Raw genomic sequence first — 19,065 nt, forward strand, 5'->3', positions numbered from 1 at the left:
TGTTTTACAATTGTGTTTGTTGGATCTGACTTTTGCCGAACTATCACAATTGTGAAACTCTGTCTCGTGCCCCCAAGCAGAAAAAAACTGTTAAGCAGCACTTTTGCTTTTTGCCTCACTCGCGTAGTGAAAACTCCAGTAGGTGCTGGAATAGAGTATCACAGACTGCTCAGAGATCAGATTTAGTCAAAGCAGACTGTTCTAGATGGCACACTTAAATGGTTCATATGCTGTCAGACACATTTCCAACTAGGACGGCTCTAAAACACAATCTGCTCTATAATCTTGTTCTCTGAATGGAACATACCCAACACAGAAGAAACACCAGAAAATACAATCATGAAGTTCTAGCAAGTTACAAAAAAGCACATCAGAACTGAAATCTGAGATTGCAAGTTTCAGCACAATTTCTTGAAAATTAGTATAACACACTAAAAGCAGGGTGATGTAATGGTTAGAAAGTTCCTTGAAAGAATAAATGTTCTAAGAAGAAATTACAGTATTTTAACAATAAACATTCCATTAATATTAGCTCAGAAACCACAGAATGATTTGAAACCTAGGCTCTGACAAAAACAAGGTTTTACTATCACGTGCTATCAGCTGATCCTAAGAAATTCTTAACATCACATATTCAAAAGATAAAACAAAACAAAAAAAATCTTGCACTGGGCAAATGGATGGAGCTAGAAGTAAACAAAGAACAACATTTCAAAAACACACAACTACAGATTACATGAATTCTGCTGTTCATCAAATAATGTTTTTAACAAAACATGTAACATTTAAGAAAATCTAAAAGGGCCTTAATACAAGTTATTGAAAGCTAGAGAAGATAAAGCTAGTTAAAGATAGACCTCATGATTACAGAAGTACAACCAAAACTAATTAGGTTAATAGTTTGATACTGGATTTGCTCAACCAGGTAACAGATCATGACCTTTTGCTTGGTTTAAATTTCTCTGACAAATAACACAAATATTTCTTCTCACTGTCCTTGCATATCCCTCCTTCCTATCTCTTATTCTATGAATTGTAGGGACTATTCTACCACAATAATACTCATTTGAGTCAAGCCCCATTGATCTGTAATTTTTAGTTCTTATTCTGCAGATGAGATGAAAAAAAGACTCCAACACTGTGATAAAAATCACTAGGAACATATAAAGAATATCAAGTATCTGATCTTCTTGTATTTAATCTAGCAGTTTAACTGCATGATCAATTTTCAGAATCTTCTCTAGCTGGAGAATCTGAATATTGAAAGAGTAACTATTAAGTACCTTCCATTCTGCATATCAAAGTGAACAAACCAGCAATCATCACTAAAGTGACTAGATCCCAAACCTTTACTGATACATTATGAAAGGTGCAACAATATCCCAATGTGATTAAATCAAGATAACCACTTGGAGCTTAACCACAAAATGCAGTGACCAAAATGTGAGAAGCAGTCACGGTGGCCTATACACATCCATTATTCATAACCAAGTCCTTTATTAATGACAGTTTCTTAAGAAGAGGGTAGACACTTATATTGTTCATTTAAATTCAGTATGCAGCTCAGTACTAGACAAAAGGTGGCTGGCCATTTACATGCAACAGATTTTACTTTTTTAGCTGAATTTTATAAATCCTACTAGGTCTTAGGTTTATACTGTATTATTTGTCAATAGAAGACAGTTCCAATAAAGGCAACAGAATGTCTGAACTACATGCGTAGACCATCTTAAAAAAAAAGCTCAGAAACTATTTACCTTAAAACAAAAACTTAATAAAAACATACATCTACAATATGTATAAACATATGTGTACAGTGAGGTATGACTGCTTTAACAAAAAGAAATTACATGGTAAGGTTGGATTTCACTACAAATTCCATAGAAAGACAAATGAAAATTCTAGTTACCAGAGAATTAAGAGGAATCTTATTTTAAATGTGTACTCAAAATAAAGAACAAGTATAATGTAGATGCACACGTTTCTTCAACAGTAAAACAGAGCAAAGGAGCCCTGACAATCATAAAGGTAAAAGTAGCAATTACAAATCTATATCTATGTTCAAGAACAGAATACTAAAGCATGGAAATGACCAAGATGATTCTGTAAGAACCAGTAAATTTGAAGATGTGCAAGGCAGAAATCTGGATGTTATCTTAAAAATCTGCTGTGTATACAAAAAAACCAATCTAAAGACGAAACATTATTTGCACAGATAAATCAAGGGCAATGAAGTACCATGCTAATTTGTGTAAATGTAAAAATAACCTCTAACAAAAATCCCTTTTCATTAATATATAAATTTTATTTTTAAGAAAACATTTTAAAGTTCCACATAACAGCCCAGTTGTTTATCTTAAGAAATCAGGCTTGAAGGAAACAGCAGTAAAGAATATATATCACACAGAACTTAAAGGATTTATTTTTTCAAGTGACTATGGTAAGATGGTCCCTAACTAATAGTGCGTACAGCATAGAAGAGTTCTGACTGCAGACAGGGGCCAGAGCTAGGGGCTGCGCTGTGGGCATGGCTACATTGCTATTCTGCCCCTATTTGATTCTATTCAAATCAAGGCTGGGGGTTGTGGTGTCAGGGGGAAGAATAAGGACCACATCCCCAGAAGTGTGCCATTTTTGTCTCCCTCTCCTCATCATGGCTGAGTTGCTGGGATTAGCCCTGCAGATCCCATCCTCTGCTGCTGCCACTCACCACCTTCCTACTCCTCTGAGATATGGTTCTGAAAAGCAGTGGAGCCGTGTGGAACTGAGCCCAGTAGAGTGCTCCAAAGGAGTAGCAGAACTGAGCCTGAGCCCAAGCCTGGTGCAGTGGAGCAGCAGCACAGCAGAGATGATCTCACTTCCAGGGTTTTGTCTGTCACTGTTTTCCATTGTCTCAGGCTCAGGGATGGGGAGAGCCAGCTGTGAGGAGTGCCCACCATCTTGTCTTTCCCCCACCAGCCACACGGAACTAAGTCAAAGTGGCAAACACCTTTTATGTAAAAGCACCTTCCTTTACTTTTGTATGCTTTTGTTATTAATATTGCTGCTGTCACTGTGCATTTCTTACTCCACTGCTGTTTGCTCTCAGTAAATGTTTATCTCAACCCATGGTCTCTGCCTTTGTCACTCTCTTACTGGAGGGGGCAAGAAGGGAAGCAGCTTATTTGGAGTTTAGTTTCCAGATGGTGATAAACCACCACAAATGAGAACAAAGACATTCCTCATGTAGCTACATACACATTGGATATTTGATGACTGGCCCATCTATAGCTGGGTATCTTACGAACTTTTCCTTCCTGCAAAGGATACCAACCTTTAAAGCAAGTGCACTTCAGCAATATAAAACACTCCCTGAGAAAGTTAGGTGAATATATCACTTTTTATTATATACCAAATAAAGAAACCAGTCTCTTACATGCTAGGGACAGTAGCAACAAGCAAGTATAACAGTGAATGCTTAAAAACTGTTCGGGTCAGCTCAGAACGCAAGTGACAGTCTAAAGCTATCCTATACAGGATATCCTATAAAGCTATCCTATGGCTATTTGCTGAAGCCTTTTAAAAGAAGTCTGTGAATCGAAAATCAAATTATATCTTGCAGTAAGAAAACCAGAAAACACATCCTGAGTCAACCTTGGCAATTCAGCATCACAGAAAGAAGTGAATCTGGATAGGGATGCAAAAACTATTTTCCTACCTGCTATCACTGTGTAGAGGGAACAATAACACATGTAGGCAACATGGGTAAGGTACTAACAAGTATGCCACTGAATGCTGTAAATCCATTGTAACAATCTTCTGGTACTTTACTAATGTGGTGTTACACATTTTGTAAGAGGAAAGACCCTAACAATCTAGGTTTCCCTCTTTACACAGAAGTACAGTACAGCTTCTTAAAATGCACAGCACACAATGTAAATGGACTAGAAGTTCTGTTTATCATGTATTGATCTGTATCAATGATCAAAGCAAGGACACACAAATTAAATGTATTACCTCAATTTCTTGCTATTTCCCATCATGTTGAGGCCGATTGCATTCCCTTTTAAAAGTCTGAAACCTCCAGCTTTGCCTCGCCTTGCATATGCTTTTATGGCATCGCTGCTGGTGCCGATAGGTCCAGGTCGACAACGAATTGACTGTCACAGCAGAATTCACATATATTAAAATAATTGTAGAATTGTGTAGAAGTTAGAAGGAGAAAATTAATGTGAAATATTAATATAAATATTACTTTGGCTTCATTGTCAAACTGCTTTTATCCCAAATTTCATGGAAAATATACACTGTCTACACCTATACTACAACATCTTACTAAACAAAGTACAATATATATTTTATATTTAGTACAGTATTTATGATCATTTTCTAAACTTAGAATTAATTACTCTTGCTCATATTTTTCAGAATACTACAGAGATCAAGAGGGGAACAAAAGCTTTAAGGGTAGACAGATAAACAGCTTGAGCATATGTTCCAAAAACACAACAGAAACTTTCACTTCTTTACACTGCACACATGGCTATGCAATACTGTTTAAGATCCTAAAAAGCTTTCAAGATACATTTTCACCATGAGATAAACCAATTATTTACCTTTTTTTCTTCACTGGGACTGAAAGACCCATCACTGTCATCTAGACTGAGCAGATTTGCCTCGCTAGACAGGTGTGGGAGAGAAAAGCACATACACTGTAATCCAACAGAGCACACACAGACATTTTAAATGCAAAAGGCTTTTTTATCCCCTTCCCTCTACATTTAAATGCATCATATACACATTGCATAAATATGCATAAAACAACAGGAACATGAAATGAGCATCAGAGTGATCAGATGCATAATGTGAACCTGAACTTACAGTGTACATCAAACTATTTTTGCAAAAAGCAAAACTAAAGGGATTAATTTAAAACAGACAGTGCTACTGAACCTTCACAATATGGTTACAACAATATTACTGACACTATAAAAGTTTCTACACTCTCTACATAATTTGAGTCAAAACTTCATTCATCTATAAAACACGATCTTACTGTGCTTATGCCTATCAATGTTTAAGTATGTAGTTTAAAACTGCAGACTTCATAGGGCTTTACGAGAAGAACTTAATGTAACTACATTTTACCCCACAGCAATTAGTATCAAAGTATGTGTTCCTAAAAACAACATATTCAGTTTGGTTCTTCTGCTTATTAAAATGTGTAATCCCCAACCATTAGAACGGGGAAAAAGAAAAAAAAAAAAGAAAAAAAAAAGAAAAAAATTAAAGAAAAACACAAACAAACAAACAAAAAACCACTCCATGACACTCTAAAAACCATTATTTTCAGTATCAGGCAGTTATCCTCAAGCAATCTTAAGTATTTAAATTTAAACCCCAATCACACATTTCATACTGACAGTAGCTAGATTAGTCTAACATATTCTTGCTTCCAGGAGAAGCAACCTGCAGACAATCCCATCTCATCAATCCTGATAAGGTTACTCCTATGCTGGTGACAAAAAAACAATATGACTTTTAGCCAACTTGTAATTGCATGGTTTGAAAAGTTTTAATGAAGATCACTCAGTCAGAAATTCCTTAAAATCAAAGCAGTTATGCCAGGTGTTAAAAGGGAAGAACTACACAAGAGAAACAAGCTTTTCTTAGCTGCATCAGCTTGACATGCTGGCTTGCAATACATACAGTGACTTCAGCTCTTCATGTATAAATATGAATTACTCAATGCCCCATCCCTCAAGTTCCTAACAACTTTTTCCATGCACAATACTTCCCTTCATATTACAATTTATTCTTCCATCTTATGCAATACAAATATCCCTAGAGCAAATTAAAAGTAAAATAAAAATGTTGGGTGAGATCTACAGACTCTGAAACTTCAGGAGATAAGAGTGTGCATACAGTTGATTTTGAAAAGGTAAGAATGATGTAAATGTGAACATAAAGACAGTGGCACTGTTGTATTTTCCCTTCATTTACAGATTCTAGGTGCTCGATGGTAAAACCAACAGTGTAGTAGATTCATCACTAATTTCAAACAAAAGCCAAAGACTACAGTTGTACTTCTGTACAAACTACACATGGATATTAAAATTTTTACATCCAGTAACATTTTTTTTAATTCTCTTTCAGAACAAATCATCCTTTCAAGGGAGGCTCATGGAGCCTTCTCAAACATTCATCAGTAGACAGAGAGTTTAACAATTTCAGAAATTTTCCACATCCTAAAAAATAAACAAAACCCTGTAGCATAGACATTAGCAGCAACCTACAGTATCTGAAGCTCTGGCATTTGCCTACAGTGCTGCCCTAGTCAGACCACCTCTAGAAATGTTTTTATTCTTTAGCTTTAGTTCATTCAAAAATGAAGGCTATTTTCATAACACCTTTGTACTGTGTTGATACTTTTAGGATTTCACACGCTTCAATACTGCAACCATTTTAACCAAGGGCAATTGAGGGGGGAGGTCAGAGAAGGTTAACACACTGCAAATGACCAAAACGCTGAGCCAAGGCTCAAATCAAAATGAACAAGAGTAACTTTTACCATGCAAAATGAGTAGAGCAGTATTAGCAAATTGGAAGTTTTAAATGAACCAATACAATTTAGATCTTAAGGAATGTGAAGCATATGCATCAGAACCAGAAAGGCTGTTTTTTCAGAGAGCAGAAAACATAGCAACCGAGCAATGTCTATTTGCTCATGTATCACATGCTTCCTGCTGCCTGCTTCAATGATGCAATTTATACAGGCAGGAAAAAACCAAAAGCAACCCAAAACAAACACTATACCAGTCAGTAATATTTTTAACATCCCTGAAACGAAACCTCAGCTGTCTTGCTAGGAGGATGTCTCCACACTCTGTCACTTTTAACCAGGGAACCATGGGTTTCCTGGTTATTTTCACATTGGAACATAATTTCTAACTTTTCAATATATTCCTTAAAATTTTATAACAAATGAATGTTAACTATTTGCTAATATTAGGGAGGGGAATAGAAGTAATTTACCTACACAGAGTTCTTAAGGGGAGCTCACAATTACACATTCCTATTTAGGCAATGAACAAGAAAAAAATTTCTGTTTACTTACTCTAATCATTTGCCATTTGTTTGATGTTTTAAAACATTAAGAACTATGCAATAGTTAGTTAGACAGCTGAGATTAACAGGTTGTCTTTCATTACTATCTACAAGCAACACAAACTTAAACCTCTGCTGACCATTAAGGTTACACTCTGATAGGCTGCAAGCACATTTCTATCAACTGATCCAGTCACATTTCAAACATAATTGGAATTTCTTTCTGAAAACTATTACTTATAAAACCAGCAGGCTGATGTATTTGCCCGCACAGCACACTGTGAACATTCTTTGTTTTAAATTACATAGTAGTAGGCAGCACACTAAAAAAGCTGCACTATCAGAGGCACAAGAGAAGTGGTAGCATAATTAACTCATTTACCGTGCCATTCCATTAAAATTAGCCATAATTTAAAAAGTTTTCATCAATTTAAAGGCTACAGTGACCTACTAACAGGCTCAAAAAAAGAAGTATAAAAACATCTATATAATTATGGGAGGGTTTTTTGACAAAGTAATACAAATATTATAAGCAGTGGAAAAAGCTCAATGTAAATATATAACACAGTACAATGCCCAACGTAAATGTATAACACAGTACAATGCTTTTCCATTTGTCAACACATGGAAAAGAGGTTTATTCCTTTAAATGGAAGGGGCAAAAAATAAAGCTTTTTGAAATAAAATTGTAGTTAAGTAAAGACACTGTCGTGCAAATATATTAGACCCATTTATTTGTATTCCCTCTTTTTGATAAGGCTACTGTTATCTCAGTGGAAAGCAGAAGTCTAGACTATAAAGAAAACAGTATGACAGCCAAGAGAAATCTGGGCCCATCCATTTACAAAACCACTGTGGAGCATACTCATATATTTCAAAAATATTTACACAGATATTACAAAGCCAGTAAATATAAATTATCCAAGACACTTCAAGAGAATAATCTGTATCACCAGAAAACATCTTGTAACATGTTCATTTCATTAATCACATGAATCTATTACTCTGGCCAGGTTTGCTTAAGTTTGCCATCCTTTCATATCTTCCACTACAGAAGATCACCTTAATTTACACCATTTTTTCTGTGGTGGACTACACAGATTTCAGGGTGCTCAGCTGACCAACTGGTCTTCTGTTGTTCTCCATAATGGCAGATCTCCTATGGGATCTCCAATTGCGAAGTCTCTTGCCACTTGCTACCATCCTGAGTAGATAAAATCTTTTAGAACATCAAAAATATTACTTTTACTCTTTAAAGTGGATGGAGTATTATCTGTAAGTGTTTACTTTGGGATAAGATACTTGTTAATTACCATTCTCAATTTCTGTGACTCTTGTTCCATGCTGAGTATTAACTCTAGCATCAGTTTAAATTTATATAGTGTTGGGTGATCATTATTTCTCCAAACCTTCTTCAGTTTACAGATATTCTTTAGTCTTTTTATGTTCATTACTTGATACCTTAACCATTATGACTCACCTCACCTACTTCCCAAGTAAGTTCAATGACACCCTTCTTTTAAAATAATCTACCTGGTCTAAAAATTGCTGTGGTAGGAGGTCATTAACCACATACTTTGTGTTCGTTTCACTGAAGAAAAGATCATCCAAGCAGGCATCCAGTGCTGAGCAACATCATTACACAGGTCTCATGGGGTAATACAAGAATACAGCCACTCCTTGAAGTGCTGAGATGCTATTCTTAGGCTAGTTCAAAACAAACCTATTGTGTGTCTGCCATTAAGAGGGGAAAAACTTTGATAAAGTCAGGCACTGTAACCCCAGTGCCTCCACAACAAGCAGGAGATACATCCTGCTTGCTTCAAACTCACAGCTCTCTCCACAAAGAAACCATGTATGAGTCAAACACTGCAGTTAGTATCAGCAAACACCGTAGCAAATACCTGCTTACTGCACAATATACTCAAAATACTGGGAGGGACACAAAGCTTTATTCTGGAACAATTATATGAATTAAAGCTGCTAATCTTTGAAACGTTCTACTAAGGGTAAAGGAAATTTAGAAATAAAAAAAGAAGGAAAATTTACTGTTACTTGTTTTCTAAAGATTCCCTTCTGTCAATGTTTTGCTATATGAAATAAAGATGCATCAGAAAAGCAAAAAACACAACTTATTTCAAAAAGCTAAAACCTCACTATGTCTTTAAGATAAACAAACCCAGGTGTTACCAAAAGTAAATACGTGGGCAGCTTAAAACATGTGGCTGTTTGGAGGGAATAAAATTGCCTCAAATGGTATTAGAGAATGGGTAAGTAAAGAAGACAAGATCTCCAGTTTAAATCAATTTTCAGCTACTCTTCTATTTTATACTTCAGAGTAAGATTCTACATAATTCACAGATATAAAAGCAAATAAATTATCTAAGTAGGCAATAAAAATTCAATTCTAGCTATGGGAAAACTGCTTATTGTAGAGAATATTTGAAAGGAATGAAAAATCACCCAGACATACAATCTTAAAATCAGATACAATTACATAAAGATTATATTTCATAATAATTTTTCTAACTTTTATTTTTAGCATCATTATACGTTTTTCATTCTATGTTCTTAAATCATCAGTTGGAGACTGATGGAAAACAGCAGTAAATTACCAGTAGGAAAAAAGGCTGCTATGTTTTCAAATGTGACTTATTTCTGAAGGCAAGAAAAATGAAAATAGTAACTGTATGGTACGTACTGCCCTTATACTTAAAACATATTGTGTGCACTACGAATGGATGTAAAGTTGCTAGGGAACAACACGACCTTAATTTTATAAAACTAAAATGCCCTTAGTTTGTGACCCCTTTAAAAAGTGCTTCTAACTTCCAATACAGTTCTGTTTTGACAAGAGCTCTTAATGCTTATTTCACACTTCAGTAAACTCCTGCATTCATTTTTTAATTATTAAAACTTCAGATTTCTTTTATTAAGATTACAGCATAAGATTTTATTAAGATTACTGCTGCTGCCTCTGTGGTTATGTCTACTTTCCTACCTCTCTTCCAATACACAGTATTTGGCAGAATATTAGATGATACAAATTTATATATTAATTATTTTTGTATTTAATCACAGAATTCAGTGACTTCTGACTAGAGAACCACAGCATACTGATCAAATTTACAGGTCCTACTCTCTAAATATCTAAGAACAAATAAATTGACATGAATTCTTTGTGCATGACACTTGTTCTTCTAACAATTCATTAGTCATTTTGGAAATAAATACATTCATATAGAAAAAACTCATTAGTAACAATAAAATGTCACAAGGACAAAGTATGCATTCAAACTATACACACGAGAGTACAGTTTTAGCCAAAATCCAAACATATCAAATAAAGGATTAAATTATAAGGAAAAAAAAACAAAAAAAACAGCCTTAACTCCATTCAGTGAAATAAACACAGAGGAAGAAAAACCTAGAATCTTTAAGCTCAGTTTAACTTAATGAAGGCTTAAAGCTACTGCAGTACTTGAACCATAACTGTCAAGTTCTGAGTAGCATCATCATTAAAGGAAGGAAAAGCTGAAACTGCTTGGATACCCTACTTATCAACTGCCTTATTCTGCATGCTCACATATTGCTCATCTGTGTTCCTTAGATTTACACAGAAGCTCCAAAGACAGCTCTTGTGAAATATACCATGCCCTGTGTTGTAAGCCCCATTTTCCCAATAAAACTTACATTATAATGAACTCCTATTTGGCAATACTATTTAAAATAATAACTTATTTGAAATAATTTTTCTTAATCACTGAAAGTTTAAGATCTATGAATATTGTTTCTTATTCATAAATTACAAAAAATAAGTACTTAATTATAAATACACATTTATACTTTCAATAGCCTAGATAAAAGCATCCTTACTCTTTCTCTGCATCTCCTTCACTTTCTTCTGAATGATCAAAGCTCCAATTACTTTTAAAACCTCCATCTCTCTTGGACTGTGATCTATCCAAAGCTGAAATGAGAACAAGTTAAGATAAGTCTTGATTTCAAGCTGAGTTATTAATCAACACAAACTAGAGGAGTAACCAGATGCATGTATTTCCCCCCAGTATTTATCTTATTGATGTCAGTGTTAACTATCATTTGATCAGTAAGTCCATCAATGCAGTGGTGATTATTATTTCCCTCAATAAATAAAAGAAACTGTCAACATCTTATGAGCAGTAAGTTAGCAAGCTATGAAAAAGTGTGACCTGAGGTTGTGTAGTAACAAATTTCAACTGTTTTACTGATACCCATGAATTTAAGGGTGGTTTCTCTGATATGAACTGTATGCCACACACAGAAAGGGTCCTAAAATGTATTATTTACATGACTAATAACCAAATGTATTTTGAATTTTTCCATATAAAAGCAACAGTTCCGAACTGTCTGAAGTACAATTTCAACATAATATTCTGGATTTTTAATTCAACATCTGATGCTGACTTGAATTAATATACAATGCAAATTAAAATTTCAGTGTTAGCATCAGCTAAGTAAAAACCTTGTCATACTACATAAAATTTCAGATCTTTCTACTACAATATCCACCCTTATGAAGATTTTCATGTCATATCATGGCACGGGGTATTCTTAAGTGAAGGTGTTCCAGAGCATGGAACTCATTAAAGCAAGGCACTGTTCCCCCGGGCCCTAAATGCTGCAATTAAGAGCTGTCTCACACAAATTCTGTGTGAGACAAATCATACAGTTGCTTTGATTTTGGTTTAATTTAAGTGTGTTTTTTCTTACTACATTTGTCTTTACATTGTTGGAAATGCATTTAGAAATAATGAATGAAACTGATATACTCTGATAGAAAAGAGTAAGAAAATCACAACCAACAACATATGTCTAGGATAAAGTATAAACAACACACACAGAAATACTTATTGCATATTCAACTTCTGCTTCCAACTTGCATCTACTGCAGGCTTCCTGAGCCATGGGTGAATAAGTTAAACACATATTTTTGTGTTTAACAGCTTTTTCTACCTTTTTCTTCTCCCTGCTTGCTTTTTAATCAAGACTGCTTTACAGAATCAACAGCATCTAGAAGCACAAAGTACCTCAGCTTAATTACAGGAGCATCTCCTTTTGTTGATTCTGATTCAGTCTGGCACCTTTTGCTCTTAGTACTCTACTTCTCCAGTCCATGTACTCTGAAAGACAGCAGTAAGTAACCCCTCCCTATTCCCTCATGACTGCATAGATTCCTGTTGTGTTCTTTCATGGTCTTCCTTTCCCAGGCAGAACAAGAAAAAAAAAAAGAGTCAGCTTAATTTTTCCTCACATGAAAGCTGTTTCATGCCTTTAAATCCCTCTTGATGCTTCTCTTTGAACCTCTTCTATAGTCTACTGTACCCTTTTGAGATGAGGATACACACACTATGAGGAATACTTGAGATGCATACATCACATGAATTTCTACAGATGCACAATGCTGTTTCGGTTTTGTTCTTTCTTCCTTTCCTAATAAATCATTACACTGGACTTGCTGTTTTCACTGCTATGGAGAACTGCATTGATCTTTAGGTAGCAGATAATTCCATCTTCCACTCATGATTGGTTAAGAAGCACTTCAGAGCCAATTGTTACCTACAAAAATGCCCAGTTTTTACTTCTCATTCACTTAGATTATTTGACATTCACCTACACAGAACTTCATGTACAATTTCCACCCACATAATTCAAAACCTGAGCATTTACAACTTTCTTTAAATAGCTAGCAATTATACTAACCCAAGTATAGTTTAAACATCTGCTAACTTCGTCACCAGCTATCATAGCCTTTTCCTTGCAACTGTGCATTTCCTTGTGCATTTCAACTGGTTACTCCTATTAACAAAACAAACCTTTTTTGCCCTCTCTTTCTAACTCTTCCCAATTTTTTCTTATGAAATTTTCCATTTTGTTCAGAGGTAATTCAGCCTCTCCCGAAGCTTTTGATAAATGACTTTACAGAGGGAACAATGAAATCAATTCTGGTCTCCATTATAATTTCCATGAATTCAGGTTCCATGGTCACAAAGCTCACTGATGTAAAGTTCCTCAAATACCTCCACTGACTTTTTAAAATGCTGATACCACGCTAGCTACCCTCCTTACCTGTAGCAGAAATATGATGCTAACCACAAGCAACACACTGCAGTCATTAGCTCCTTTATCCCCCAGTTCCTCTTACAACACTTGGATGAATGCCATTTGATCATGCTGCCTTGTTCACAGTTTGCTCAATGTACTGCAATTTCTTCCACTGATGCTTCATTTTGAGTCGTACACTCTGTCACATTCCTTATTAAGAAACATTCTGGCATGAAGAGATCTCTAAGTGTTGCCAAAGTGAGTGCAAGCAATTCCATTATTCAGCTATGACCTTACATACTCCAAAGCCACCTTTTTCAATTGGGTTGTCTACTGATCCTCCAGATACTCCTCAAACTTTCCTGCTGAGTTTGAAGAAATACTTAACAATAGTTTTTATGTCTGTTGGGAGTTACTAATCAATTTTTCCCCACCTCATTATAATTACAGGTTAAATCCACCAGCTTTTTTATTAATCTCTATTTTCATTACTCAGATAAAAGATCTAATTCAAGAACTATGATGTTTTATTTCAGATATTATATCTTACTCTGCTGTTTAGCCAGCATTTAGAATTTGGGGAGCCTTTTGAAATCTACTTAAACAAGTAGCATGCATGCTGCAAGCCTCCTATACCTTTAAATAACTCCCAAGCTGGCTACAAGTATTTTACACTCCAGCTGCATATTTTTTCTTTTTCAAAAGGTTTCTTAGTATTTTCTGTAATTCTCCTTTTAATTAAGCATTTTTGTATTGGACAGTTCATCCACTGCTACTGATCAGTGCAGCCACCCATGGATAATGTCTCAGTATGCCAGTTCTGCTCATTCAACTCTGGATCAATTTTCACTCTCTCTAGCACTCTTGGTCCTAACAAAAATGTAAATCTAGAAGTATATCATCATGTTAGCCAGAGTGTTCACCTGAGTTACTTGATCTGAACAGCCACTTGGTATCTAATTCCATACAGGAATTTTTGTTTTTTTAAAGGGTATAACAGGTAATCTGTTACTAAGGCTAAGCTGCTGACTATTTGGAACCCAAATGATGCGATTTTCACTATGTGCCAAGGTCTTTTTAATCAATAATCCAGAGGTGAAAATATTCATAAAAGCAGAGCTAACCCTAAGATATTATGTCAAGAGAAGGTAATCCCTGTACCTCTGCCTAAGACAGGAAGCATGCTGGAGGCAGACTTCACTGTCATTTTTCCTCCCACTATTAACTTTGGTGCTGTTACACCAAGGGAGATACCAGTTCTGAGCCCAAGAAAGTACCTAGAATTTAACTAGAGAAGATACACAGGCATAGCTGACACATTTCACTGCTTTTTAAAACAATTGTTGTTTTTTAAACAACAGCTACATGTAATTTCTAAGCCAATTTTAAAAATTCCTGAAAAAATAGTGTGTTTCATTAGGACCTTTATGTCATTATTAACCACACCCTAAATTCAGATTTTTAAAAATCCCCATACAGACTTTTTGTGTAAAACACAATTATCACATTTTGGATTAGAAAGCAAAATATGCCTGAAGGAAAAAGTCAGCAAGGAGATGAACACCTTTAAATTACTGTGTGTAGACACTGTTTTGTAAACTCCTTCAGCAGGAGTTACTGTCATTCGACAGTGTTGCTAAGCAATTCCTAAATGGAAGGAAAAAAACTTCGTAGTGAATATCCATGAAATAAAAGCAAAATTTTGCAGTTGCCAAAAAAAACCAAAAAAAAAGATAATTAGTTAATGTTCTGCCTGAAACACTAAATGAGAAGTGATATACACAGTATTTAATAAAGTGTAAGTGTCCAGCAAAAGACATCATTTTGGAAGATTTGTTTTTTCATGTCTTGTACCTCATGCTCTAAGGCAAATCATTCCATACCAATCTATACTACAACTCACTAGAAAAACATCCCTATTGCTTTATTTTTTTATATGTGATGCTGTACTGGGTTTATGTGGCAAGATTTTGGTAGCAGTGGGGAGCTGCAGAGGATCAGAGGGCCTCACCTCTATGCCTGGGAAAACCACAGAGCAGATCCTCCTATAAGACAGGTCAAGGCACATACAAGGCAAGAAGGTGACCCAAAGCATAGCTTTAGTCAGCACAGCTTAACTAAGGGCAAATCATGCCTGACCAGTCTGGTGGCCTTCTATGATGAAGTAACAGCAATGGTTGACAAGGAAAGACTGACAGATGCCATCTACCTACACTTCTGTAAGGCCTTTAATATGGTTCCAAATGATGTCCTTATCTCCAAATTGGAAAGACATGGATGGACTATTTAATGGGTAAGGATGGATGCAGCCAGCGAACTACAGCCAATGTCCAGGTGGCAGCTGGTGATAAGTGGTGTCCCTCAAGTCTCTCCTGACTCTTGGGATGGGTGCTCTTCCATGTCTTCATCAATGACATGATGAGATCAAGTGCAGCCTCAGCAAGCTGGTAGATGACACCAAGCTGAGTGGTGCAGCTGAAACAGAAGGGCATGATACCATCCAGGGGGATCTGGACAAATACGAGAAGTGGGCGTTCCCTTGAAATCTAACAAGCCCAAGAGCAAGGTGCTGCACCTGAGTTGGGGCAATCCCAGACATGAGTACAGACTGGGAGAAGACGTCACTGAGAAGAGCCCTCTGGAGAATACTTGGGTGTTCTTACGAATGAAAAGCCGGATATGAGCCGACAGCGCTCACAGCGCCCAGAAGGCCAATTGTATCATTTACACAAAAAGCTGAGTGGCCGACAAGTTGAGGGAGATGACTCTGCCCTCATAAGACCCCACCTGGAGGGCTGCATCCTGCTCTGAGGTCCTCAGTTTAAGAAAGACATGGATCTGTTGGAGTGGGTCCTGAGGAGGACCACAAAGATGATCAGAGGGTAATCATCTACACATCATTTACACAGATCTCTCCCACAAAGACCCGCTGAGAGAGCTGTGATTGTTCAGCATGGAGAAGGCTTTGAAAAGACCTTACTGCAGTCTTGCAGTACCTTAAGTGTCTTATAAAAAGGAGAGAGAGGGATTTTTATATGGACAGTGTCAGGACAAGGGGCAATGGCTTTAAACTGAAAGAGGGCAGGTTGGATTAAATGTATTACAAAGAAATACTTTGCTGGGAGGGTGGTGAGGCACTGGAACAGGTTGCCCAGAGAGGCTGTGAATGCCCTACCCCTGCAAGTGTTCAAGGCCAGGCTGGATGAGGCCCTGAGCAACCTGATCTAGTCAATGGTATCCCTGTCCACAGAAAGGGCGCTGGAACTAGATGCTCTTTAAGATCACTTTCACACCTAACCGTTGTATGATTCTCTATCAACTCACTAAAGAAGCCAGATGCACTGACTGTCCACACAAAGATCAACTTTTCTAGGAAAGTAACCTTTTCATATATATCACTTGTTTGCCAGAATAACTCCCTACCACCCCCCAGAATACAATAGCAGAGACCTCAAGGTTTCTATTACACACATAGAAACTTTTGTAAGTCTTTCATCTGCTGAAATCTCATCTATTTCTGTGTGTACAAGAACCATCCTAAACACACAATCTAGATCAAACAAAGGTTAGGTTCAGGACCCAGATGCTTTTTAAGGAAGACCTGAAGTTTACATTCTTTTTCCCCAGTTGCTGGTAAAGAAACACTACAAGCCTCATCTTACAAATGCTTACACCATCACAACTGCAACCAACTTATCAGATACTGCAGCGCTCACACAGAAAATGTAAATTAATTTAAATGTACTCAGAATCATTGCCTTCATCCAGACTCATATTTAAATAAATGAAAAGCTTTCTAATCTGTTGCTCATTTAGAGTCATCAGATATATTGTTAAGAGGGTACAAGTACTCATAAAACTTTGACACAGAAATATTCTTTGGTTTACTTTCCCCATTGCTTCATTATTCTTCCAGACAGGCTTCTATGCAAAACAGCTTTTATCTTCCAGCTTTGATACCATCAGCTCTACTGTATCAACTGTGTAACCACAGTAAGGTTGCATTTTCACAGTCTGAAGGAGAACTACCTGAAGAATTTTACAGGCCCCTCACTCTTCCTAAGAGTTGCAGATTCTTGCTCCTGTCCTCTACCCTTTATATGTCAGCACTGAGAGAAAAGCTAGGGAAGGAAACTAACTTTTCCTAAACTAACTAAGGAAACTAACTTTTCCTAAACTAACTAACTTTTCCCCTCCCCTTGAGCAGCAGGGGAGGGGAAAAGTTATTTTTCAACCAGATCAGGTCCCTCCTCCTGTTCAACCACGCTAACACAGTGCAGCTGTGACAGTACAGCAGCAGTAAGGTCACCCAGGAACTGAAACTATCGTAAGTGCTATGAATACCAAGGAAATTTCCATGGAATTGTAGCCTAATCTACATTTTTAGGTATAGATTTAAAGATCTAGTGCTTAAAAGATGCTTTACCTTTCCACTCCCTAAATTAGCTGCAGAGACAAAAAAAAAAACCAGTCAAAAGCACCTCCAGTAACAGGCAGTAATCTTAACCTGATAGTAGCTGAGATATTGCATGAAGCAGTTTAATAATGAAGTTCTATGATAGCAATGTAATGGATATCAAGCACAGACATTCCTTTGCACGTGAAGGGAATTCAATCTCTTAGCTGGATAACAAAAACACCCACACCCTTCCAAGAACTTCATGTCCACAGAAAACAAATTATAAATACACAGCATTCATTTGTAGACAAAAGTGTTCATGCTCCTGAAAAGCAGAAGCGTTTATGAAAGTTCCATACTTTAAAGATGGAAATCATTTGTATATTCTGGTAAATGACTGGGTTTTTTCAGGATCTGCAAGCACACTGGGCTGCTTACATTGCAGGTTATTGCACTGATGATAGGACTGAAGAACACAGAACTGCCTCAGTTCATTTGCTGAACTGTTCAACATTTTTTAAGTATTAACAAGGAGTAACAGAGGAGGATAAAAGGACAGAGCTTTGAAGTATGTTAAAAATTTTCTTTGTGATGCCTTTGAAAGTTTATCTGGTTAGATAGCAGTGATGGACACAATGGACAGCTAACGCTTCTTCACCTATTCTACTGATTCTCTCAACAGAGGTGTAGAGGTATCTACCCCACCCAAGGATGCTGCCCTCATGACAGCATCAGAAAACAATGCAGTACTTCAAGAGGCCTTCTTTGTCTACACCAGCAGCAAAAGGAATGCTAGAGAAAATCGTGGGCATTTTCTGCCCAATGAGACAGAAATCTAATGATGAAAGACATGAAAAAAAACATTAAGGACATGATCCATTTTTTGTCATCCCAGATTTCACTAAGTTCTGTCTTCTGATCATACAGTTCCTCACCTCTATCAGCAATATCTGTGGGAATGCATTACCACCCATTGTCAAAAAAGACATGATTAAGGAACACAAGCCAGTTGTACCCAAAGACTGGAAAAACATCACTGCCCTTCAAGAAGGGCAACAAGGATGATCCGGTGAACGGCAGGGTAGTCTGCAAAAGACAGAACTTACTCTTTACTACGTGTGTGCTCAAGAGCAGACCACACTGACCTGAGAGGCAATAGAGACTGGACAAATCCCCAAGCAACCTGCACTAACTGGGTCTGGCTTGAACAGGATGTTCCAACCCATCTGAATCCAGCCAGCTGGCAAGTAAAACCAGTGACTATTCACAGGTACAAAGCATCTCCTAAAGCAACTGCATTCCCATCACAAAAACTTCCAGAAGGAAGTATGTCAGTCACTTTTCTTCTTTTCCATCTCTGAGTAAGTTGGACTACCACTCAAACCTTCCACACAAGTAAAATAATTTGAGTAACATCAAAAGCAGGAGCCAACAATAAACCAGGAAAAAAGGAGAAACAAACAAAAAAGTCATTTTTTCATCTCTAGCATTATGAA

The 19,065-nt window shown here is 36.6% G+C and overlaps 1 protein-coding gene across 3 annotated transcripts in view; it reads right to left on the reverse strand.

Moving 5' to 3' along the window:
* SENP6 (SUMO specific peptidase 6) overlaps positions 1-19,065 on the reverse strand; it is a 73,370-nt gene that overhangs the window by 43,493 nt on the left and 10,812 nt on the right. For all 3 annotated transcript variants that reach the window (XM_053938641.1, XM_053938640.1, XM_053938642.1), the window contains exons 2-4: positions 10,963-11,056; positions 4,596-4,659; positions 3,997-4,139 (exon numbers count right to left, since the gene is read on the reverse strand). In XM_053938641.1, coding sequence (XP_053794616.1) covers positions 3,997-4,139; positions 4,596-4,659; positions 10,963-11,056 — 301 coding nt within the window. The remainder of the gene's footprint in view (positions 1-3,996; positions 4,140-4,595; positions 4,660-10,962; positions 11,057-19,065) is intronic.

The sequence above is a fragment of the Vidua chalybeata genome, chromosome 3 (assembly GCF_026979565.1).
Source record: "Vidua chalybeata isolate OUT-0048 chromosome 3, bVidCha1 merged haplotype, whole genome shotgun sequence".
Lineage (NCBI taxonomy): Eukaryota > Metazoa > Chordata > Aves > Passeriformes > Viduidae > Vidua > Vidua chalybeata.